The sequence below is a fragment of the Etheostoma cragini genome, chromosome 11 (genome assembly GCF_013103735.1).
Source record: "Etheostoma cragini isolate CJK2018 chromosome 11, CSU_Ecrag_1.0, whole genome shotgun sequence".
Lineage (NCBI taxonomy): Eukaryota > Metazoa > Chordata > Actinopteri > Perciformes > Percidae > Etheostoma > Etheostoma cragini.
The window spans coordinates 14,390,431-14,415,361 of NC_048417.1; the positions used below are offsets into that span (position 1 = coordinate 14,390,431).

The 24,931-nt window shown below is 40.4% G+C and overlaps 3 protein-coding genes across 3 annotated transcripts; all 3 read right to left on the reverse strand.

Moving 5' to 3' along the window:
* Positions 1 to 1,079: 1,079 nt before the first annotated feature.
* On the reverse strand, positions 1,080 to 4,737 carry hoxd4a (homeobox D4a). The gene is made up of 2 exons (XM_034885757.1): positions 3,412 to 4,737; positions 1,080 to 3,025 (listed from the first exon to the last, which is right to left on the reverse strand). The coding sequence occupies exons 1-2, from the start codon at positions 3,881 to 3,883 to the stop codon at positions 2,727 to 2,729; spliced, it is 771 nt and encodes a 256-aa protein (XP_034741648.1). The 5' UTR covers positions 3,884 to 4,737; the 3' UTR covers positions 1,080 to 2,726.
* A 12,243-nt stretch (positions 4,738 to 16,980) lies between these two features.
* Positions 16,981 to 18,690, reverse strand: hoxd9a (homeobox D9a). Its single transcript, XM_034886375.1, has 2 exons — positions 17,809 to 18,690; positions 16,981 to 17,291 (listed from the first exon to the last, which is right to left on the reverse strand). The coding sequence occupies exons 1-2, from the start codon at positions 18,374 to 18,376 to the stop codon at positions 17,044 to 17,046; spliced, it is 816 nt and encodes a 271-aa protein (XP_034742266.1). The 5' UTR covers positions 18,377 to 18,690; the 3' UTR covers positions 16,981 to 17,043.
* A 1,427-nt stretch (positions 18,691 to 20,117) lies between these two features.
* Positions 20,118 to 22,428, reverse strand: hoxd10a (homeobox D10a). Its single transcript, XM_034886406.1, has 2 exons — positions 21,576 to 22,428; positions 20,118 to 20,832 (listed from the first exon to the last, which is right to left on the reverse strand). The coding sequence occupies exons 1-2, from the start codon at positions 22,321 to 22,323 to the stop codon at positions 20,558 to 20,560; spliced, it is 1,023 nt and encodes a 340-aa protein (XP_034742297.1). The 5' UTR covers positions 22,324 to 22,428; the 3' UTR covers positions 20,118 to 20,557.
* Positions 22,429 to 24,931: the final 2,503 nt, after the last annotated feature.

The following is a 24,931-nucleotide window of genomic DNA, read 5'->3' on the forward strand; positions in this document are numbered from 1 at the left end:
CCCCCCCCCCCCCCCTCCTCCCCCACTTTTCTCATCTCTCCCTCTCTCGCTCATCCTCTCTTCAGCATCTATGTGCAGATCATTTATGGCAGGATGGTGGATTGGTACCATCACTTTGTCTCAGCTTCTCTCTGAATCTATATGACACACACGGGTGTTTCACACGTACACAACCGTGCAGGCTGAGAGCCATGTCCTGTCGGCCTGCGTGCGCACAGAGGGGATCACACACTGGTCACTGGGGATGAAAACACTGCTGAGTGACTGGAGATTGTCTTTCCACATGCCCGTTTATGGCCACTTTTGGCTGCATCAGGACAGATTCTGCCTGTGGAGGGTCGGAGGTCAACGTAGCAGTGGGTCATATTCAATAAAGACATAGCTCGTGAAGTACATTGGGGTTCAATATCACATATATAAACCTAGTTTATTGTTTGTTTATGTCTTAATCAATGCGGCGTATTCTAGTTTTGAAGGAGGACCACCGCCTCTGAAAAAGTTGTTGTCAGTTTGAATCTAGGAGGCGTTGGGTTTCGGTTCTGTAATACAGACTAACGGATGCTATAACAACTAGCCCGTTTTGCAATAAAGGTCAGGTCAAATTCTTTTAAAGGACTCAAACAGTTTTCATTGAATAAAATCACCTTGTAGAGCTCCATCAAGAGCTCGTGGGGATGTTTTTGCGCAATCGCTCCTTTCGATGAGAGCTAATCGGTGAAAATTAAGACACGCCAGAGCAAAAACTCGTTCAATAACGTGGTTTTAAATGCAACAATTATGGTAGACCAATGATCCTAGATATGAATTTACCCATGCAGTGCACATTTGGTACATGTGTGGACGTTATACGTCCAAATGGCTCCATACCATATCACTGAAGAAAAACTCTTCCCACCAAAAGATGTCCTTATGTAAATGGCGCAAAAATTGGCAGAAATTATAGTAAATAACCCTATAAAAATGAAAGTAAAGTTAGCATGGGATCAATTGTAAGAACTCAGTGTGCCCGGGAAAGTTTAAATCTGTAGATTTGTGAAGTGGAGAAAATTGAAAATCTCGCGACATTATGCCCTCTGAAATCATTTAAATACATATTCAGTAGAAATCTTTATTTGTTTTCAATATACTTCTCGCATCTCGATGCACAATACAAGGTAAAAAGCATGTACAAAAATAAAAAACAAAAAGATTGCATATTGACATGGGGAGACAAATGCACAGATTGCTTTTAAGGGCTCGATATAAATACTGTTCAAACATGTGTAAAAACTAGGGAATTCACGCACTGACTCTTGCTTTGAATGCTTTGGCTTTTTAAGTGTGGAGAAGCCCCCCAAACCAGGGCGAACAGCGCCTGGGACAAAACAGGCTGCCTGTCCGGCGGGTCAGGGGTGTTGGGGTCAGTCCTTGCGGCTGAAATGTGTCCCCTGGATGAACCTGCCACTGCTGCTTTGTCGACCTTCGATTGAAATACCTTTTCAAGCCTCTCATCGTGAAGGCTTCACAGAGAAGACCTCTTCGTACTGGGAGAGCTTCTGGGCTTTTTTTTTTTTTTGTCCGAAGACAATGACGGAATAAAACAAAACAAATATCTGTCTTGAAACGTGACGTGAAAGCCCCCCTCGGTTAGCTCGGTGTAAAACTACAAGATTCCCACATGAACTAAAGACTAAAACTTTGCATAAAGCCATGCTAATAATCCACAAGAGTTCCAAGAAATGTTGGATTAATTAAAGTGTAACGAATAACCTACTTTTAATTAAAATGGTGTGCTATGCGAAAATGTACACGTTTTGTTTGAAACAAATAAATAATGACGTAAAAAAATCCTATCAAGTACACAAATAAACAATTATACGACATATTCTGGATCGGATTATTTCCAATGAGAAACCTCCATTATCAATTTGATAGCCTACCATGCAGGAACAAATGATCTTTCATTAGAATACTTCCAAATGGCACGAGAGAGCCTCTGAAAATGTACACTGTTTACAAAGATGTCAGGAGAGATTTATAAGGGCACTCGGAATAGTACGCCCAGAGGAATGTCTTGTTTTAGGGAATATAATTTAGGCTAAGAACATTTCTAAGCTTTATTGTACAAAATAAGTTAAAACATACTTATCACAAAGAAACGTGGAACGGAGAAATTCAACGGGGTTTTGCAACTTACGAAAGTAGGTTGTGTTTGGCGTGCTCTATATGGAAATAATGGTTCCTTCAAGTATATATATATATATATAGGCTATATGTGTTTTGTGCGTTTATTGTGAGGTTTGAATAAGATAAACTGAAATAGGATGTGTGTGTGTGGATTTTTGAACCAAGGGCTTCCCTGATCTCAATAAAGATATTTCAATCTTTAAACCAGCGTGGATAAACGTGAGAAGAGCTGCAGCACTGCTTAAATCCACGAAACCAGCCGAGGTTTCTCATTAAATGTCCTCAGGTGGGTAACGTCCAAAAAAAAAAAAGGTCTTTTCGATGTTTTTGCGTCTCTTTGAGGGAATTAAAACAAGGAAGCACTTTCAAAACCTCTCACTTCTAAAGACTGGTTGATTTTCTGACTCAGTCAAGAGTCCACACTGGCTGGGGTCTTTTTTTTGTTAAATAATAATAAAAAAGATGGCTAAAAACATCAGTCCATGCAAAAGTCAGATGCAACCTCTGTCTTTTTATGTACAGTTTATTTCGAAAAAAAAAGGTGTGACACCTTCTTCCTCTTATAATGATGTTATATCAGTCTGGTTGTCCTTCTGGATGCTTTGCAGATGGCTGGAGGATGGGGCAGACCTGCCCTTGGTGTTAGGTAGTTTGTGATCTTTTTTCCATTTCATCCTTCTGTTTTGAAACCAGATTTTGATCTGCCTTTCGGAGAGACAAAGAGTGTGGGCTATCTCAATCCGTCGCCGCCTGGTCAGATACCTGTTAAAATGAAACTCCTTTTCAAGCTCCAAAACCTGCTGCCGGGTGTAAGCTGTTCTGGACCGTTTGGGCTCAGGTCCTGTGAAATCCGGGTTCACTAAGAGAAAGAAAACAAACAAGAGGGGGGGAAAAGTCACCAAATGTGGCCAATGCTTGCAGGAAAAAAAAACAATACAACAAGACGAGTCTCTCTATACCCGGGGCGCTCAAACTTTGCGAGAGCAGGAAATAATGAGTGATTTTTAACTGGATTTAAGCAGATTTGCTGCAGATTGAAGCACCATTACAAGCGGTCAATATGTGTTTTCAGGAGCTTTCAGGCGCTCACCTAGCGGCCTATTTCCTGAGCTATAAAAATTTATGACTTGTGTAATTGGCGAGGCCTTTCAAAGACTCTCATAAATATTACACTGAATGATTTCTAAAGTACAGGTCTCAGTTGGTCCATGAGAGGAGGAGGAAGAGAAGAAGTGGAAATCTTACCAGTAGTTACGTGGACTTTCTTCATCCAGGGATAAACTACTGCAGGCTGCTTGGACTGTATCCCATTTTGGCTCTTTGTGTTTTGCTGCTGTCCACAAGTCCGGGGTCCGGCCACCTGGACCGGGGGGGCCTGCTCAGTCTGTGCGCTGAAAGGGCTCGAGCGGCTGGATCTCTCGTGCACATGACCCCGAGGCTGCAATGTGGAGTCCTGCACAGTGTTGCAGCTGAAGGGCTGCTCCGTGTAGTTTGGCCGTGGGTAGATCCCTGGTTGCTGAAAGTCTGTGCCCTGCGATGGACTGTAGTAGTCCGAGCCCTGCTCAGGTATATAGCTGTTTTGTGAATATTCCTCACAGGGAGGAAATTTTGGATCCACATACTTAGAGTTCACCATATACGAACTCATGGCCATTAATTTCTGAAGGTAGAAAACACTAATTTTTTTTCTCGAGTTGTCTTTTTTTCCTCCCTCCATAAAGCCCTCCTACTTGGTGTCAACTGAATAAAGTTAGCGAACCATGTGACCAGATCGGCCAATAGAGGTGATGCTGGTCCATAAACGGGTAAACATACAACTAAAAGCAATGTCATCTAACTTAAGATCATCTACATTAAAATCAGACCCCGGTGGCAACAACAACAACAAAATTGCAATTAAACATATGCATGCACATTTGGATCATAAAAAGGCATGCTGGAAAAAATAATAAAGTTCACGCAACTTAAACCTTGTTTCAATATTTAAGTTTACAATTATATAGACTAATTGAAAACGTTGATTGTGCACGGGATTGTTTGACTCCATGGAGATAGAAAATATATCAGCTTCTAAGGTCTAACTTGAAGGCATGGTGTTCAACAGAGAAACCAACAAAAGATACAAAAAGCCCCTTGGCATAAAAGCAGGGAATAATGACTGAGGACAATTGATGGACACTGTCTTTGTCAAGAAGGGGTCATCCAAAAGTTAGACGAATCTCATCACTTCATCTGCTCCCATCCCTTTGAGAGAAAAAACGGTCTCAGGAGCCCATTGGCCAGCAGCAGCCTCTGGGAATCAATAATGGAGCGACCCACAGGAGGAAGAAGCTACAAAGTGTGTCCTTTTAGTAATCCATTTGGTATTTCATTCTAACAAACTGAGCTAAATAGAAATAATTCCTAATTATGTTTGTTTGCATGTAAAATATTTTGCAGCAGATTTCCATTGAGCCTATATCGTTTCAACACGCCCTGACCCTTCTTGTGCAGTGTGATGTTGTCGAATTGACTCACATTAAGAAACCAACAACGTGACATCTGACAGCATGTCAGGCACCAAACGCCTCATAAAAAGATGGCAATTCGAAGTTTTTTCATCGACCATATACTCCCCTAGAATCGAATCTGTGATTGTGGTTTTAGCACACAAATTCGGTTCTACAGGGTATATATAGACGACGGCAAGCGACACTGCCCACTTAGCAACCATAACCCCAGCACTTTATTCGTAGAGCACTTCAGCCAAACAAAATGGACTAAATGGCTCACATAAACAATATTACATACATAATAAGAGGCATGCATGCATGCATCACAACCAGATGGGGTAAAGCACACTGTGAACTACACCATGATATTAGGGTCCATTCAGACTCAACTTTCTCTCATTGAAGCATGCCTTTTCTTTCCTTTTGATGATTTCCTTGTAATGTATGTTTTAATCTTATTGAGTTCAAGTCAGTGGCTGCTTCAAAAAAAGAAAAGAAAAAGAAAGAAAACTGTAAGCCCACAGGTTCCTTGACATTCCTGTCAGTTTAATACTTAACGAAAATATCAGGCAGTTATCTCAGGTCAACCCAGGCTTATGTGTGTGGGTCCTCTTCCCTCAATCATAGTCCAAGTTCATAATTAAGAATAAATATTATATATTTAAATAAGGTAAATAACGTTTCACTTTTGTAGTCAAAGATTAAGCATTGGTTGAATAAGCCCAAATGCTAAAACCTCACTAACCGTTAGACTTTCTGGCTGATACAGGAGAGCGTATCACAACTGGACCAAAAGTTAAGGCTCGAGGCCACGAAGGTCAAACTAATTCATTTAAAAACATATCAAAAAGTTCAATTATTTTTGGTCGTGGTGACAGCTCTAAGGGTGCAAAAGTTTACCAATTCCCCGTCAGCCATTAACTAAACCAGCATGGTGGCTACTTCACGTCCCTGCAAGGACTGAAAGCTAATAATGGTCCAGATTTTACAAAATCACCAGAATCATCTAAATCTGTTTTTCCAAGCACACGAAAAGCAATATAACAATATAATTTCATCCAAATAATGATATCTACCTGAGAATTTATTAACAGTCCTAAATTCTTATGCCACCTATAGGCCTACATGACGCTTTGTCAGATTTGGGAAAATAAATTATTTATATCTATTTTGTCCATTATATGAGCATGTTTGGTCGAATGTGACTCAGGGTTCAAGTTACAGTAAAAAAAAAAAAAAGCTTGTATAGAAATGTTGCCAGTTATTCAGCCTATGTTTTCTTCTTTAATTAGAAAAAAAACTTGCAGGAACATTTTACTAATATAATGGATAGTGCAACATTTTGGCTACATTTTCAGCTTGTTTTATCTATTTTGAAAGGGTTTTTCAAATCAAACAGTAAGCAGGTGGAAGTTAAATTGACAATAATATCATTACGATTATTATTACGTAGATATTTGTATCTGAACTCTTCAAATTTGCATTCATATTTCAACAAAAAACAATGTATTCGTTTCAACCATAGTTAAAAGATAATTGATAGGATCTGTAAATATTCGTTCTTGCACTTCACAATTCAAAATTAGTGAGACAGCCTGACCTGTCTTTCACCTTCACTGCTAGCCCTTCAGACGGGTCAAAGCCGAGAATCCCAACAAAAGAATGATAAAGTCAGCGTTTCCTGGCAGGCCTAACTAGTTCAACTCCATTCTTTTTTTTCATCCCAATTACAAGCTTTTTCTATCTGAATGCTAAAAAAATTGAGCGTTTTAGAGGAATAGCAAACACGAGGCCTATCACATTTTAGGTCGAAGATGGGGGCGATATTAGAAAATAAAGCTAAATTCCCTTTGAACTTGGCATAAAATATTACTAAACCAGCACTGAACTAGACTGCCTAACAAGGACTGAGAAGATTAATAATGCAAAGGCCCTAAAAAGACACACATTAGGCCTAATGAACAAGCCGCAGCAATATTTAAAAAAGAAAACACCGATTTCATTGTTGAAAGATCCATGCTGTTTTTAGATGTCTATTAATTTTAATGTGGTCAACACTGCTAAGCGATTTGTGAATTCTGAAAATGATAGCCTATAATTGTAACACAATGACGGCACATAAACTTGTATAGTTTTGATTGGGCCTTCAAGAAAGTTCACCTAATTGGTTCTTCAAAAACTCTGGTGACAACAGGTTGATTTCTCCGCCTCCAAATAAGCAAATAAGAAGCTCAATGCAGTCAAGTAGCCTAACTACATCATGTTGCAGTGAATTAGGTCAACAACGTCAATAACACCATCCGAAAAAGCATCGATTGAGTCTTAAGAGGTTTAAACCCAAACCAAGCGCAGTAATCAGATTTAAGGCGATTTCCTTCCAGCATTATCCAGTCAGACTATCTGTGTCCTGAACGCGCACTGTGGCCGCTTTTAGAGGCAGGAAACAGTACAGCCTGAGCACTATGCGTGTGACATCACACGCCCACACTACGAGCATAATGATAAAACACAGCTTACCACAGAGACCGCAACACATGGCACACCGTGGGTCAAACACATCCATGCTTATGGAAAAGTCAGCCTGGTACAAGCTCCCTGCCAGTTCGAGCTCTATTCCAACCCATCTGGATGGTCTTACTAATACACAATGAGAATTATATTTTGGCTTGTCAAGTCCCGGGCCATAAAACAAACTTTAATGGCATCACGTGTTTCCTCACAGCCACTCACAACACCGCGCAAGCCCATAAATAACCCTCAAAGTTGCACTTACTCAATAACGGCGATTACACTGATGTGCACTGAGCACAAGTCGTAGAAAGGAGGAAGCTGGGAGGTTGTAACTGCCATGATAGAAATGGGAACATCGGTGCACTGGGAAATAGAAAAACATTTTTTTTTTTAATGGCATTGTTGTGGCAGGTATACAAGTTATTAATGAAATTCTTGAACAAACAAGAAAGTCTTAACTGGGTCTCTGACCATTCATAATAATAATCTGATGTTCCCCACTAAAGTCAGTTTAATTCAAGAATTCTTATTTTTTTCCTCCTTACTGGACAGCCCTGGTTTTATCATCTCACTGAAGCCTCTTGACCTCTAAAGCGTTCACAAAAACATGCATCACTGATTTGTGCTCAAATATCTCCCCAGTGAACATGACACAATGAGACTGATGGTATTCATTGTTTTAGGCCAATCCCAGAGTGCAGAGCAGTCTTGCTCCTCCTCTCTTGTCCCTGCAGAGGGGCTGATGACGTTGAGGTTGAGGTTGAGGTTTGGCTGGCTGCCACTGTGAGGCAGGTATGATAAATGGAAGGGCATCCAATCAGAGGCTTGTCACATTTTACATGCATGTCCTCATAAAAAGTTATTTCCTTGGAGATAATTTGAGGGTAAACCTCTACATGGCCTCAGTGTTTTAAAAGAATCTGCACTTAAATAGTTCCTGCTGTTAGTTGGTGTGTTTTATGTGGTTGAATTGCAGTCGTTTTTTCAGCTTCATCAGCTTTCTTTAACATCCTTTCTTTTTAAATCATCATAATGTGTGAAAGAGTTAAGAGTTGTCGATGAAGCTATGACATCTTTAACTGAAGTGGTCTCTGGTTACCAAGCATCCACTGTGCTCTCTAATTAAACCATGGGAATAAACAACTGTTGGCCTTTTTTGCTGTAATAAACTTCATGGGTTTGTAGAGCTCTTTAACACAAACATTCCACACAGCACCATCAGTGATCAGAGCAGCTGATCTCATTAGATACCCAACAGATCTTTTCCTGGCTAAACATGGTGAATGTATCTCAAATCTCCAAAAACACTTTCAAAAATGAACCAGGACACATGACCACCTGTCTCAGCCAATCACTGAGCTCGGGAAGCTGCTCGCAGGACTGCTGAATGGAAGCAGAGAGGCTTACTGTTGGGCAACAGCGCCTTCTGCTGGCATTTTAACACCCCCCCCCCCCCCCCCCCCCCCCCCCCCCCCCCCCCCCCCCCCCCCCCTCCACTGCAAAAAATGTCCATCTCCAGTAACAAATAATTTCACCTAATCATATGTTTGATGAAACTGTTGGTGACGATGTGTAAGGAGGAAGAAATTACAAATGCAAATTAGTATAGTTCAATATTCGTTAAAGAGTAGTTCTCTTAGAACAAGGGAGTTGATGAATGTTGATTCCAGACTTTGGTTTAATTAAGTTCATGAACCAAATGAAACTGCTTTTGACACAAGAGCAATCAACCAATATTGCAACTTATCTTCCTTGATCTTTGTAGATTTGTTGACTGAATCTGAAACAATTGCCATGTGAATGTGGTGTAGTTTTGCAGTATGGATCTTGTTGTTAACAACTAAATTAATAACATCTACGCAGATTAATAAACTGGTGTTGCTGGTGACGATGGTGATAATAATACGGAAAGGCAATTCATCAATTAATTATGTGGAAAACGAAAAAAACCAAAAACAAATTAATTGTGAACAGCATGCAAAGACACATTTGTTTACAAAAGCTCTCACTGCCACATACTAATCCTATGGGATTTAAATAAGAGTGAAAAAGAAACACCCATATCCACTCATTGAAACTGAATCTGTTCAACTGTGTGCAGGGCCTGCGGTCAGACAGTGCCCTATAATTACAAAGAACTAACAAGACATGTTCTCAGCTATGTACACCTTCCAATTAGAAAATCCCAGAGTGAACCCTGTCTATGTCTCAGGCTTCTGCTGAAGCTACTACTTCTACTGCCTGTCTTCCAGGGTCCATTTTGCCGCATTGCAGTAAGGCTGTAAATACTTTCGCAGCTGCCTGTCAGGCAACAGTGAAATACTGTCTTTGTTCAGTTGGCCCCATCTCCAGGCAGCTGAAGACGGCTATGAAAACTCCACTTCTTTTGCCAGGATTGCATATGTGGAATATTGCAAAGCAGATTTGTTGTGTCGCATTTTAGTAAGTGAACAAATAAATGTGGAAATATAGAGTTCATCAGATCAGTGCAGCCTCTATGGTATCTCTACGGCATTAGAAAGTGAAGACTATAAAAAGACTTGTCAATGTGCAATAAGCTGCTTCAAACTTAAAACGAAATGGAGAATGTTTGGTGCAATATATATATAACAAACACTTAAGACACAATCATCAATGATTTCTGTAGAATAATCCTGAAATAGGAGGTATGATCGAAAATGTCTAATTATTCAAGCAAACGAAAAAAAGTCACACTTTGATCGTGCAGTATAATAGCAGTAAAGGCAAGTCTTAATCAATTCTAACATCATTACCCACATTTTCTGCGTGTCAAGTATGAAAACTGTGTGTTTCAAAACATCCGGCAACATGTGAAACCACCAAATAAGCTGAGAGTCATTGCCGGGCTGCTAATTAACATGACTAATGAAACAGGAAACTGTCAAACTTCACATGCAAACACACCAACGTTAATGAAGTCCATCATCACACAGAAAGCTTACCTATAGCTGGAAGGTAATCCATGTTTATTCTTGGAGGTTTACCTCTACAATGCATTTTAATGAAGCAGTGAAGAGCCAGTGCTGCTATGTGTATGAAGAGGTCAGATTGTGTAGAAAGTTGAAACGCTCCTCACGTCATCCAGGAGAGCGAGCAGCGCAGTGCTGCAAATATGTGCTGTCAGACGTTTATGAAACGAATGAGATTTTTAAGGGAAGCCGACCGTGGCGTATCGGTTTGAACGCCATGGACGCAAAATGCAGTGGGAAAAAAATCGCTTGGGAAATCAGGAAAAGAGCCATGAAGACGTTTGCCTCTCACACATGACCAGTGGCATCCAATGACAAGCGATGGAGGCACATAAAAAGGTCTATAACCAAGTTGTAAATTGTCCTCTCACAAAAAGGAATTTCGACTGCAGCAGTTCTCCCCATCTCTGCGCATAATAGCAGAAGCCCCTCTGGAGGACAACAAGAGGGCCCCCACCTTTTTTGTGTTTCCATCTCACTCAAGCGTAAAATGTTTCATCGCAGAATGCAAAATAGCAGTTGGACTAGTTTTAGCGTCATCATAATTTAAATTCGTTTGAGCATACAACCCAGAAATTAAGACCATATTATTGGGATATGTAGCCTATGTTTTTCAACACATGGCAAAAGTATGATGACGGACATATTTGCTTTGCTCAGAATGGAAAGTTAAATATTTCAGTTTAACGTTATTGACTCGTATTTATTAGGCTACTTTAAAATGTAATAAAAATGAGGCTATGTCTGGACCGATTATGCGTCAAACGGAAGCTTTTTGCACCAATGAAAGAACGACCTTAGCCTATGTGTTTTTTCTTTTTTCAGTAAGCGGCCTACATACCCACCGGCTGACCAAAATGTCCTTATAAAAGCTATCACCAGCTATCTTATTAGGCTCAATCAAAGCTAACTAATACTGGTGTTTAAATGAAAAAAAAATGTATTATCATCAAAATTAGTAGGCCTATATTGTGACATTGGCCTACGTATTGATGCTAAAATGTGTTTTGAACTGCGTGTCTGAACAACTTGCACATCGCAGTCCTCTATGCGCTTTTCACAGCCCTTCTGACATGGAGACAGAATTTAGGGAGAAATTAATTATTGTAGGCCTATATGGAACCCTATATGACACATTTTCCCAATTTTGACCTTTAGAAATTTAAAGACAAAATATTCCAAATTGTTGTCCTGCCAATGCGTGCAATTCTACAGCAAAAAAATATATATATATTTTATTTCATTCTTGTTCATCTGATGGCATGCCAGAGTCAGCACTGTGCGATTTATAGTCATGCTACGGCTCGGTCTCTGGTTTCCTGTCTCAGCTGTGTGTGTGTGTGTGTGTGTGTGTGTGTGTGTGTGTGTGTGTGTGTGTGTGTGTGTGTGTGTGTGTGTGTGTGTGTGTGTGTGTGATACAAGAGATCAGAATTTGTTGCATTACACTAGTACTGTATGGTCCAGTGTAGTCCGTTGGTGATGAAAACAATCTGGATTATCACCGCTTTTAGTCTCGGTGCAGAGGTAGGCCTACAGGGATATTTGTCTGCTCATTCTTCTTACATGATGATTCGTCTTTTATTTGAGGTCACTGATGGTAAGAGTCGCCACGTGGCACCGGACGGATGGTATTAACCTCAGTAGGCTATGTGATGTGGCGGTGGACCAGTGCACACTAGCCTAAATGAATGATGCAGAGCTAAAGACAAATCTAGCACCCTCACATTGGCCATTTCCTTTGATTGGGGAAACAAATGGTGTCTGCTATTGGCCCAGATTAGCCTAATACAAATAATAAGCCTTAGATAAGGAATACTTACTTTCCAATGCTTTAGCCTACTTTAAAATTCCGTGATTTGGTGAATAACACACGGCTAGTTGAAAACATAGAGAACTAATAAAGATGTGGCAACTACCAGAACAGCAAGTCTCCTAACAGACAAACATAATCAGTCTTCTTGCACTCTCGCTGTTGGCCTATTCCAATGTATCCGGTTAAAGAATATAAAGCCAAATTAGTTTTCTTTATCAATTAAGTAAAGGATGCTAAACACCCAAGCAAATTATAGCCTACAGCACTGTAGCCTACATTTACTTTTTAATATTTTAAGGTTTGTTTTGAGTTTAGAAGTATTTGAAATAAAGACACAATTGTTCCTAAGCAAATTCTGTAAGCCAAGACGTGTGACATGTGCCAACAAAAAGAAGAGGAAAGTTAGGTAGCCTATGATGTGTTTTACTTTCACCACAAAGCTCTCCAACTGTTCTTTCTGCCTTCTTTCAGCCTGATTCTCCCACAATTAACCATTGCACACCAACTTCGTACTGCCAAGCAGAGGCCTACTGCTTTTTAAATGACTGATTCTGAATTGGTTATTACACTGGCTCAGATCCATTACAGTACGTAGGCCTACACACAGTCACTGACCTGAGCTGCAAAAAAAGCTCTGGCCGCCCGCCAAGGACGCTCTTCAAAAAATACAGGCAAGCTTTTTGATGCTTTGGCTTCGTTGACGTAGCGGTGTTAGCGGTTCGACCGGGAGAAGCTCACGCAGCCACGGCATGGCCAATACACGGACACTGACACCTTTTATAAATTACATATGTATTATGACAGCAGTTGTATTGTTAATTGGTCGCCGCAGAGTCTGTTAGCAGTTAGCTCGCTAGTTAGCCGCTGAGCTGCGGCGGCGTGCAGGCAGAGCGAGCAGCCGCGGATCAAACCTAGTGACCCGTGTGACCGATAGCTAACGTTAACGGCTCCCTATGTAGGCTACAAACAACGTTATATTATAAACGATAGGTAGCCCATCGACGGTGATTATGAGCTTGTCCTCAGAATAAATGTTTAGAAAAATGGCAACTTTCTGATTGACGCCCAACATGCTCAAATTTGCCGCTCCTTGCAGCTGAGAGAAGCCGGCTTCCATTGGAAATGAATGACTTCCGGTAACTTTAGACGCTCAAGTCGGTGGTGGTGTGAACGTAGGTAGGCCTCCGGTTATAGACCCCATGATTCAAAAGGCATTCCACACTAATGCTACAATGATGCACTGACGTTTCATTCTGCGTTCCTACCCTTGATCTCCCATAGAAACACAGTTTAGGTGTTTTAAAACGCTAGACGTCCCAGTCACTCTATAGGCTACTGCTTTTCAAATTGCGTCACAGACCATAACTGTTTTACAGTTATTGTGGGTTGCGTTAGTGGATTGGGATGGACACAATATAATGAAGTCCGCGGGTAGGCTAGTGGTGGAATATAGCCTAGGCTACTCAAGGAGTCTACTCCAAGTAGCCTAGAAGTGTGAGGTAGTCTACTTTACTTGGTAGGCTATATGCTATTTTACACCAGAGGGAAAAGTTGTATGTTTTATTCCATCTGACAGGTTAAGTTACTTTGCAGACTAAAATGTGACTTGATGCTTTGTTATCATGTTTTTCATGCACAGAATATAGGCTACACATATATTAGTAATAACACTATAGGCCTATATGACTCTTACAAGGGTCGTCTTTCAGCAGGCCAACTTTGACTTGTGACGCCTGTTTGTTGACATTACATGTCACATAGGACTGTTTGTAGAGGCTTGTGTTTTAACTTAAGGATAAGATTTCAGAAATAGACCACACGCGCACACACACACACACACCCACACACACACACACACACAGCCAAGAGAGGAAACCAGAGACCGAGCCATAGCATGACAATAAATTGTAATTTTCACATATTGTCCTTTGAATAAACTTTTCTGCTAATTTGATGATAGCATTTAGCCTTGGCCTAGGCCTACTATTCAACACGTGTCTGGAAAAGCCGGAACATTAGCCCAAGTAAGTTGTCAATCGGTCACAGCTCTTATTTTCATTCAGTCTCCACAAAAATAACACTGGGCAGACATTGTGTGACTATGTAGCAACACAACATAGACGGGGAGAAAAAATAGCCACTGTAGCTGATAACAAGAGTGAAATAGCTTACCCCCACTCATGAGCTTAAAAGAAACACTAAAAAGGTGATAATTACTGCGTGGAAATGGAAATCCCCCCCCCCCCCCCAATAATCGTTATCAAAGAGAAGCTATTATCCAGTTATTGTGCGCGTGTAAACAGCATGTCATATATTTGAATCAAGGAAGCTGAGCATCGTCAGTCTGGGGTCAAGGTTTCAGTCGTGACAGTCACCAGTCCACTGTACAGCCCAATTCACAAACACGCAAACAATCAGATTATTATTTCCTCTAATAGCTTCAATGGGTCCATACACAAATACAATGTCCAGGTCGTCGCTGCCGTTGTCAGTGTTTGGCTACTTTAACAACTGTTAACCTCATGGCAATCATCACTTTTACCGGCAATGACAGAAATAGTGATCACTCCTTAGGACACGCACACCAAGGGAGCCGCCTACACTATTCCACTGAAGACTGAATTAAAACACCAAAATAGGCCTACAACAAATACAGGCTATACTAACTGCCTCAACACGGAAGCTTGATGGTTAGTAGGCTTTTGCATCTGATGACAGAAATAAGTATATGCTACAGCCTGTTTATCCTACAGAAAGAGCATTTTCATTATTCTTTTTCAAGGTTATATTAGATAAGTCTAATACTGATTATGTGCAGTGTTTGTGTTAATTGAAGCTTATTTTGATAGAGGGGTTGTAGGTTTAAGTTCTTTTTTTAAAGAAAAATGAACAACATACTATTTTATGCCAGTGTTTGAGCATTGTGGGGATTGGGGAGTAAACCAAGGCACGGGGACGCAGTTATTGGTCGCTGTTACTATTATCCGTATTTTCATTTTCATACAAGGTTAACAAACCTTTTCGCTGTGACAACAGTTAAAATACTAAATGAATTTGAAGTTTAGAGGGGGACATGGCTTTCAAGGAGGATTTAGGAATGCATTTCTTAAAGCTGACTATGATTGTTGCTGTTGTTGTCTTCTTCAAAATGACGATGGACAGAGGCTGCTCTTTTCTCTAGCCTATACTGACTAAAATTGCCGCTTTTTGTGCAAATGTAAAGGTTAAAACAAATTGCTGAGATGTAGAATCTGAAAATGATCCCGAGATTTAAGAAACAAAGATCTGCAATAGTGTATTAAAAAATATGAATTGGGACTTTCAACTTGCAAATGTTAAAGAAGTGTGCTATTCTAGTGTGAGCCCAATAACAACAGCTTTCGACTGAGGATGTACAGTAGTATTAGGCTGTTGTTTTAAAACTGCCCTCTAAGTCTGGACACCTCAAGTTTTATAAAATGAACGTAAAATATAGCTAATGTCTTTTAAAAGAATTTTTTCTTTGAAGACACGTTTGTTTTTATTCACTATACATCAATGAATCCATGCATGCATGTTGTAGTCTATGGTATGGACCATGTGTTCCAGCTGGGAATGACTGGTTGTAACTCAGACTAAAAGACCAATATCGCCCTCTAGCGCTCTCATTACTTTTCCCATGAAGCCATACTGCCGTGTTTAAGTCTGCATGATTCAGTTTTTCTTCCATTTGATTTGTGCCGTTAAATTGTTATAATTATATACTTGCACAAATTTAAGAACACTCCAGAATTATCTAGGTATATTTTGTGCTTTCTGGTGCAAGTCTGTATGAGAATAAAAAAAAATAGGACAACATGCCTGGTTTATCATTTAAATAAAATAAAGTTAAGTTTTGTCCCATCGGTGGTTAGTGCAGTTAGAAAATAAACGTGACCATTAAGGTGGGGGTGATTTCCTCTGAAACAATTCATTGACCAGACACCCTGTGGAAAAGTGTCTACATTCTGTTTGTCAGCGGCAAACGCCCTAGAAAAAGGGGGATTTCAAAGAAGAGTGTAATTACTGCCCAGGACCATAAACTCATTTAGGCCAGACGTCTAGCCATTTCTATAGCTTTATTGGACCGAGTTTCTTCCTGCTTTAAAGTAATTATTCGTACAAGTTGGACAATAAATTGGAAATCCGTCGCAACACCTCTTACAATCGTAAACACTTTATTACTTCTACGTTTCAAAGCAACAATTTGAAAAAAGTGAAATTCAATAGGCTATGTAACAGGATTTAATGTTAGCTGCAAATAATAGAAGTGCTACTGTCAAGCATTGACTTTACTGGGTTAAAGTTTGTGTTGTATTAGTAAAGTGTACGACTGCAAGATATTGTGCTGCAGCTGCAGAAAACAAGCTGAAAAAGCTGAAAACAAGGCCTCAGCAGATATAACAAAATAACAAATAAAATAATTTAGGCTAAATAAAACTAACCACCAGTTACCAGCAACGTGCAGAAAAAAAAGTTAAATAAGTTAAAGGAAAATTTCAATCTATGCATTTTTTGTTTGAGATCAAACGGATCATTGAACATGCTTTGGCAAGGCTTTCTTACTAAGAAAGGTGATATTTTCCATTTCTCCTTATAGGAAACAATTTCAAAATAAAGTTCTTTGCAAAAATAAGTCAATGTGCGGTGAGCTGATGCAGTATCTCCGTGTGTGTATACTGACAACAGACAGCGGTCGAGTAGTTGAAAATGTTTTATATATACACAACTCCAAATTCTAAACAACTATAAAAGCAATACACATATGCGTGTTTCCTACTGGGGGGGGGGGGAGCTCAACAAATCTGATGAACTGCTTGCGGTTGTGTAAACTGTAAAACTGAGAGCATTTCAGATGAAACATCGCCTATTTGACAAATTCCTGCCCATGTGATTTTGATGCATATTTGGCCAACACGTTAGGACACGGCCACGCAACATCACGCTATAGGCTACCTATGGACTAAAAAATGAAAATGGCTACCGAGGCTCCTACCAAAATGAAATTAATTGATCAGATGGCTTCCTTGGTACAAATGGGGGAAATGGCAGTTCATAGCTGCTCTTTGCCGTCGCTCCTTTCTCGCTTCATCTTCTTCATTTTCATCCTCCTGTTCTGGAACCAGATCTTCACTTGTCTCTCGGTTAAACAGAGGATGCGGGCCACTTCATAGCGTCGGTCTCTTGTCAAATACATGTTGTAAAGGAACTCCTTCTCCAGCTCCAATGTCTGATATTTTGTGTACGGGCACCGCTTCTTTCTCGTGGAGCGTGCGTGAATCCAGTTGGCTGCAGGGTTGTCTGCAAAAACAGATACATATGAAGTAAAGACGGGATGAATATGTTTTTCATTTTAAACTTCCATGAATGCTTCTCAAATTAGGGTTCGAGGACTTGTGAGGACACTGGTGCTGTTGCAGGAAATCAAAAGCAAACTGTGAAAATGTTTAATGTGACAGGCAATGCGTTACGACGACTATTTACAATAGGCCTACATGTGTTCCTGTTTTTACTGGTAGGCCTAGGTCAAATAACATTACAGAAAATAATTTAGAATATAATATAATTTATCCCTAAAGTCTACTTCAGGTCAAATCTCATCAAAAAGAAACAATGTGTGTACACGTTGGACGTCCTGTGACATGATAAACTTTCGGATCCCCTGTAATAACCCTAGCAGGGCGGGTTCCCCCTTCCCGAGCCGAGGTAGCCTATAGTACGAGACACTTTTATAGGTTAGTAAAACCTCCGGTTTTACACACCCAGCTCATGCAATTCTTAGGGCTGTAAATCAGCATTGGCTATTTCGTTTCCTTACTTGGGTCAAGTTGTTGTTGTTTCTCCTCTTTGGGCTCGCTGTGGCTCGAAAGCTCACTTCCACTGTGCTCTTTGGTCGCTTTTTCTGGACACTCCGATACTCCACACGCGAATTCACCGGCGAGCGGCCGAGCCTCTGCCTCCAACGTGTCGCACTCTGCTTTCGGTGGCAATACCTCTGGCTTTGTCCCGTACGCCCGACTGCTGGAGTGAAATCCGGCGAAAGAAACGTGGTTGGAGATGGGGTCCATCCAGGAGCGGACGCCGACATATCTGCCGTCCGAGCCGGGGAGATGGGACTGGTGGTGGTGGTGGTGGACGTACGGATGATAAATCCCCTGCGGGTGAACAGAGGACCACGACGAGGAGAAAACGGCGGACTTTGGTGCAAAATTGCAGGAGGAGAAGTCTGCGTTGTCCCCAGCACCTGACGGCCTCGGCGCCACCGTGTGCGGAGCCTGAATAAAGCGAGCACCGTACACATCCTCCGGCTCCTGCCCCATTATAGCGTCCACATAGCAGTTACTGAGAGTTCCACTGGAAGACATTTTTGATCTCTTCCTACTCATATAATAGGGGTTGCACTGTTAGGGGAAGCTTCCCTCTATGAACAATCATAGTATTTTTGCTGGCCTGCATCTACAGGGATTGGTTACATGGATCACGTGGTCATATTTACCAATACAGCGAGTAAATCAATCCTGCCCTTTTTTTTTTTCTTCGTCGTCAGGTTTAATTTAGCTTTTCATTTCACAAATAATAAAAAGCCCCATCAGATGTGACTGGGGGGAGAAAGCAATCGCTCAAATGAATGCAAATGGGATTTGGGTTTCTCATGTGCGGGTGGCTGCAGGACGCTGCAACAATACAAGCAGATCAAAAAAGGAATAGGCAAAGACACATTTCCCGCCCCAACACACACACACACAGACACACACACACACACACACACAGAGTGCACCAACACCCCGTATCTTACTTAATGTTGGAGAACACGCTTCTAATATCGTCCTCATGCCCTCAATGCTAGTAAAATGCTTTATAGACTTAAAGAGTCCTTGTAAAATAGATGTAATAACCTGTTGTAAAACAACAGACGCCATTTCCGTTCCCAATGCGGTGTAGGCCGATCCATTGTTAATATTCGGCGAATAAAAACACATTTTCTGGGTTGGTTGGATTTTTAAAAGCTGAGACGGAAACCGCAGTTGTGAAATGATTGTATTCATTCAAAGACAGGCAATAATGTCTTTATGTATCAATAAATATTTTATGAGGTGTGTGTGATTATACATGCCGTCAATAAAAAAAGACTGGAGCAACGACTTGTGAAGCATAGTTCGTCTGTGTGTAGCTGTAAAAAAAAAAGGTTTAATTTCAACATAATATCTCGCCTTTTTTTGTAAAAAGAAATTATGATTTGCTTTGTTTTGAAAAAAAGACTTCAGATCAGAAATAAGAAGCAAAGTTTAAGAGAAATAGTCAAGATTTAGGTTAAATCTGCAGACTGGAGCAGACCGAGTTGCGTGTCATTTAATCACAGATAATCTTAAAGTATGAAGTTATCCTGCAGTAGCCTACAATGAAAAGAAATGGAACGTGTCTGTTGAGGCCTGCGTCGCTCGGAAGGAAGGTTAGAGACGAGCCTTGCCAGTGAATTTGTGCTTGAACATAACTTAAAGACTGCTGGTCCAGTCACAAACAGACCTGAAACATAAAAACACAATGTTTGTTTGATTACACGACCTCTGCCCCTTTGCGTCTCTCTGCTGCACTGTTCGTAGCCTACACATAGAAAGGATGGAAAATATTTCTCTCATTTATTTAGGTTAAGTTATTTGTGCTTAATTTCTAAAATAGTATATGATTTTCAGTTTGTCTTCAGTGAGCTGGAATATCTTTAAGATCATGCAATAATATGCTAAGTGTTGCAGTATCCTAACAACTAAAAACCGCTTTTATTGAAACTGCGGGCAGCCCACACACTAAATATTTTGACGTTTTTAGGGTTGTGTAGGCTCATCGTCAGCTCATGTTGGAAATAATTATACACATTTAATAAAAATAGAAATACAATAGGGACATTTTGAGAACCTTTCTTTTCTTTCAGTAACTAACGTACAGCTCGTTTAGAAGATGTTACCTATTTTTTTTTTTATTTTCCTCTCTTCATAACCGCTTTACGCAAACTAATGTCTGCGTCGATGCAAATAATAGGCTAGCGTAGATGTCCACGGTGATACAGGCCTAGTCACTAATAACAAATAATGATAGACCAGAGACTTGGACAGCATATCAAACACAAAATAATATCATTTGATAATTTATTAAGATACATGCCACAAACATGCAATCATTTCACAGATTAACATCGTTTTCAGCCATAGAAACGTTACACTGATGAGCAAATGGTTTGCACTTAGTGTAAAACAAATGTTGCACTACATGACAAGAAATGTGCTTTCATGACTGAAAATAGGAGTAACTCTTTTCCAGCTTGCCCTCGCGACACGATACAATATCCATGTCTGCAGGCTACAGGGAGGAAATCTACTTTTTCAATAAGTTAAGACCAAAAAGTGTTACCCTGATAAAACATAACAAAGACACGACGCCGCACAAAGTACTCAAATTGGCTAATATGTAGTCACAGTTTCGTTGAAATTGAAGATACACGTCCAATGCCAATAAAGCATCAAACTGAAGATGAGAGAAAATAAAAAGACAGCTGACCACAGACACATGCACGCTCACGAAAACGTGAGATTTGAGGTGAGTTCACGGATGCGGTTTTCTCTGTTCATTTTCTTCAGTTTCATCCTGCGGTTCTGAAACCAGATCTTGACCTGCCTGTCGGTCAGGTTGACGCCCCTGCTGATCTCTAGGCGGCGCTCTCGGGTCAAATACATATTGAAAAGGAACTCCTTCTCCAACTCCAAGGTCTGGTGCTTTGTGTAGGGACATCTTTTTTTTCTCCCACTTTTTGCAGTTAACCAGTTGCTCGTCGGTGTGTCGCCTTTGCAGTCTGTAACCAATCCAAATCACAGACATTCAGTCATTCAGGGATTCAGCTGGAACAAACTCTTACCTGCTGCTTTGGATTTTACCTCTGGGAAAGAACACACGATAGGCTATACATGTTTTAATTAGTCACGTAACCTACATGACACCACTATTAAAAGATACTTTAAATGAACCCCCCCCCCCCCCTTCCAACTGATTGAAACGCGCATCAGGATGACGCTTTTATAAATCTTAAGACAAGATCAACATCTATTTCACAAGTTTAAAATGCATAAACATGTTTGATTAAATTGTTAAAATGATCAACTTTAATTAAGTTAATTTCAAACACTGATTTTGTCATATTCTAATTAAAGACACAGGCTCCGAATATTCAGAATATACACAGCTGTAAATGAGCCAATTCTGGAAGCTCCATGCGTGATTACATGTTGCATTCATGCAACAAATTATGGGAATCGTGTTTAGCTGTGAAACCCGTGCAATAAGCCAAAATATAAAGAAAGTGATGTTTTTTTAAATGCACATTATTTGGATTGACATTTATCTGAGCAAAAAAAGGACACTGTCTGCATGCTGCATGGTAAAACCATTCACTGTTGCCCATTACTGCAACCTGAGAAAGACTCTCATTAAACATTACGACTTTAGGGTTGTTTGTGTTTTATACTTGGTTTTATGATGCTGGAGCCTTCTCAGCACTGCAGCGCCACAAGATAAAAGCTTTCATTGTAGCCAACCCACCTTTCCCCTCCTTCTGAAGCAGTTCAGGACTGGACACAGAGGCGTCCATGGAGCAGCTTTTCTCCCCAGAGCTGGACTTTAGATCCGGGCTTTCTGCGGGGACTGGTGTCCGTGAGGCATCGGGGTTTAGAGGGACGTCGTCACTTTTCTTTTCAACCTCTGTAAAATTCGCATGCGCCGAGGAGGACTGCGGTTTCGGGGTGAGCCGGCTGAGCTGCATCAGTGTTGGGTTTGGACTCGGCGGCTCATGGCAGTAGTTTTCCTGATGTTTCCCATTCGCGTAAGTTTGGCTCAGTCTGAAATAGCCCGGAACCGGGATCTCGGGACCATCAACAGAACAAGACTCGGAAATAACGTTAGAATATACGGGGACTTCTGACGAGTTGACATTTTGTACTCTCTTATCGGAGTACATGCAGCAGTTACTCTCTTCCTTTATGCTCTGTGAAAATGTACAGTTTGACATCTGACTGGACGACTCTATTCTGCAGGGTCTATTCGGATCAGTCCAGTTATCTATTTGAGGTATGTACGAGTGGACATTCATGCCCACATTTTGGTGGTTGACCTCCCCTCTTTTGCCGAAAGACGGCAGGAGTCCACAGGTTTGCATTCCGTAAGTTCCCATTTGTGAGCCAGACGGCATGTACATGTTGCTGCTGGAGTAAAAGCTGTCCGACCTGCATGCACCAATTAAAGAGTCCACTAAAAATGGGTTTGCCGCAGGAGAGCTACTGGGAAAGGACATTTTGGGGGGTTAAGTTCTTTAGAGGAAGAGAGATGTCCTTTGTAAGCTGACATATCTAGCAAAAACAATCTCCGCGTAAGTCAGGATGCCTCCCGACCACATGACAAGCCCACCAATGAGATTTGAAAATGGCCTTGAGACGCAGCCTCCTATCCGTGCGCAAGCGCGCGCGCACACACACGCGCACACACACTCTCACACACACACACACACACACACACACACACACACACACACACACAGCTGATGCAGACGTGGTCAACAGCGACACCTACAACACGGACTTGAAATTGGTGTAGGACTTAACAGAGACTGTTCAACCAAAACTGAAACAATGAGATTTTTTAAAGACAATTCATCAGAAAACAGTCCACCATCATTTGTATCTGAAGCATTGAAGCGCTATGACATGTTTTAAATGAGTTAAATGCTTTAGAGGGTATATGTGTCTTTGTGTGATAAACCGAGGAAAGGGAGTGTGTACGTGTGCGTGTAAAATGCACACACACATGGCGCATACAGGCGACAACTGCAGACTGTCTGAAAGAATGTAACCATCTCAACTGGATTTAATGTTTGCTTTTATTCATATCAACCATTCACACCAACAACAGAGCTCACATCAACTGTATTTTGCAAGTCAATTTTACTGTCTCGAATATCTTTGAATTGAAATAATGGAAAAAAAAATAGAATAAAGAAGACAAATTGATTTACATAGACCTGTTTGCTGTGTCATTTTGTTCATTATTTCAGGTTTTGATGTTTGTTTTATTTCTTGCTCTTATATTAGAAAAATGAAACAGGGGGGAAATAGCCTGTTTAATTTTTGTAAGAAAACAGCATCAAACCCTTCGATGCAAGGACGACGGTCATTCCGATGTCTTGCAACATGTCAGCAACAACATATGTAAGGTAAAATGTTGATGCACTATTTACACATTTAAATTGAGCTACTAGAAGCTCTGTGGGCTACGCATGAAGGTCAACATTATGACCTATTATTGCCTCTCAAGTAAACTCCACTTAAGACGGATAGAAAATGGCCTTTATTATTTACACAGATTATTACTAAGCACATTATCTGTATTTTTCAGAGGTATTTCCAATGTTCAAAATAAAAACCTGGCAGTGTATAGGCTGGGAATTATTTTGCTCAGGGATCCATTGTTTTCGTCTGCAATGATGGAAAATGTGTGCAAGATAAACAGTGTGCCTGTGAAACTGAGGGGGGGGGGGGACACATTGGACCTGAAAATATCCTTCGACCGAAAATCCAATGTCAGGCCAAAATAAATGCAACGCTCCTACATGACTGGTGTTTACACATACACAGCACACAGTAAATGCAGCTTGAAATAATGATATCTTTGGTATTGATGCGATAAGCTTTAAATAATCCTACAACTTGTTTGAGAGGTTATGTAGAGCTGTCTTCCGGGCTCTAGGATATTTACAGATGGCTGTAAATAGCATAAAGCCGAGTATGCAAATCATCTCAACATCACAGGATTCACAATCAACAAAATAAACCCAAATGTAATCACTGAATTTGTATAGAAAACCCATTCATCGGTGCACCACGTTCCGTTATTTTAGCCTAAAGGAAGAAAAACAAATTACATTTAACTAAGACATCTGACAACATTTTGGTTTAATTATCATGTTTCTTATAATGGCCTTTTCTCAAAGATAACATTGGGCTATTTTATATTCTCTATTATGTGACGCACTCATTTAAAAAAAAAAAATCTTTATAACATGGTTGTATATTCTCCAGGTAGGCTATAATAAATTCATACATGCACACAATTTACCGTAAAAGTGGAAAAACAAATCGGACCTCGGATTATACAGTAATATTAAAAAAAATACCAATAATAAACAAGGTGATCCGCAAATATTTTAAACAGAAAAACGCATAAAATAAGACAACAATGGTGCAGTTAATTGAAAAAAAGACACCGACATTGTTCTAATTTCGGTTAAAACTTTCCTTTTTGGTACTAACCCTTATATTTTAAGAGCAAATAGCCAGACGCAGATAAACGATCATTTAACAACAGGTACAGCTGCTAAATGAAATCAAATGAAAGGAAATGTAAAGCTCTGGCAAGCCCACAACATCTGGAGAGACTGCAGTGGCCTAAGGTTGTGCGGCCTTCAGGTAAAGATCGAAGTCTGTATTTTTTGAAGGGTACGATTAAAAAAAAAAAAGACAGGAGTGGACATACTTATTTAGTCTGTCCTTTCAAAAACACTTGTAATTGGAAGACACAGGAGTTGCATCAGTTAAACTGCACTGAGTGTAATACTTATTGTGTGTTGAGACTGTAGCCTGTAAGCTACTGTTGAATGATTTGATTTAAAAAAAGAAAAAAAAAAAAAAAAGGGATTTGGGATTTACTCATTTTTAAATGATAAAAAAGTACAATCTGTTGAAATTAGAACATAATTTGGGCCACCGGGTGGAGATTGAATAAAATAAGAATGTGAACATAACCTTGGTTGAACGGATCATTCGGACACTGAGTGCTTTTCATGCAGGTGGATGTTAGATGTGGCTGAACTCTGCATTTCCGCTTACACACGAAGCTGCAAGTCTGCC

Excerpts from the sequence above, each read along its gene's own strand:
- hoxd4a (XM_034885757.1), bottom strand. The coding sequence starts at position 3,883 with ATGGAGGGAGGAAAAAAAGACAACTCGAGAAAAAAAATTAGTGTTTTC. Across the intron at positions 3,026-3,411 it reads GAAAGTCCACGTAACTACTG|TGAACCCGGATTTCACAGGA; the intron begins GTAAGATTTCCA and ends TCTTTCTCTTAG.
- hoxd9a (XM_034886375.1), bottom strand. The coding sequence starts at position 18,376 with ATGAGTAGGAAGAGATCAAAAATGTCTTCCAGTGGAACTCTCAGTAAC. Across the intron at positions 17,292-17,808 it reads ACAACAACAACTTGACCCAA|ACAACCCTGCAGCCAACTGG; the intron begins GTAAGGAAACGA and ends CTGTTTTTGCAG.
- hoxd10a (XM_034886406.1), bottom strand. The coding sequence starts at position 22,323 with ATGTCCTTTCCCAGTAGCTCTCCTGCGGCAAACCCATTTTTAGTGGAC. Across the intron at positions 20,833-21,575 it reads GCTTCAGAAGGAGGGGAAAG|ACTGCAAAGGCGACACACCG; the intron begins GTGGGTTGGCTA and ends GATTGGTTACAG.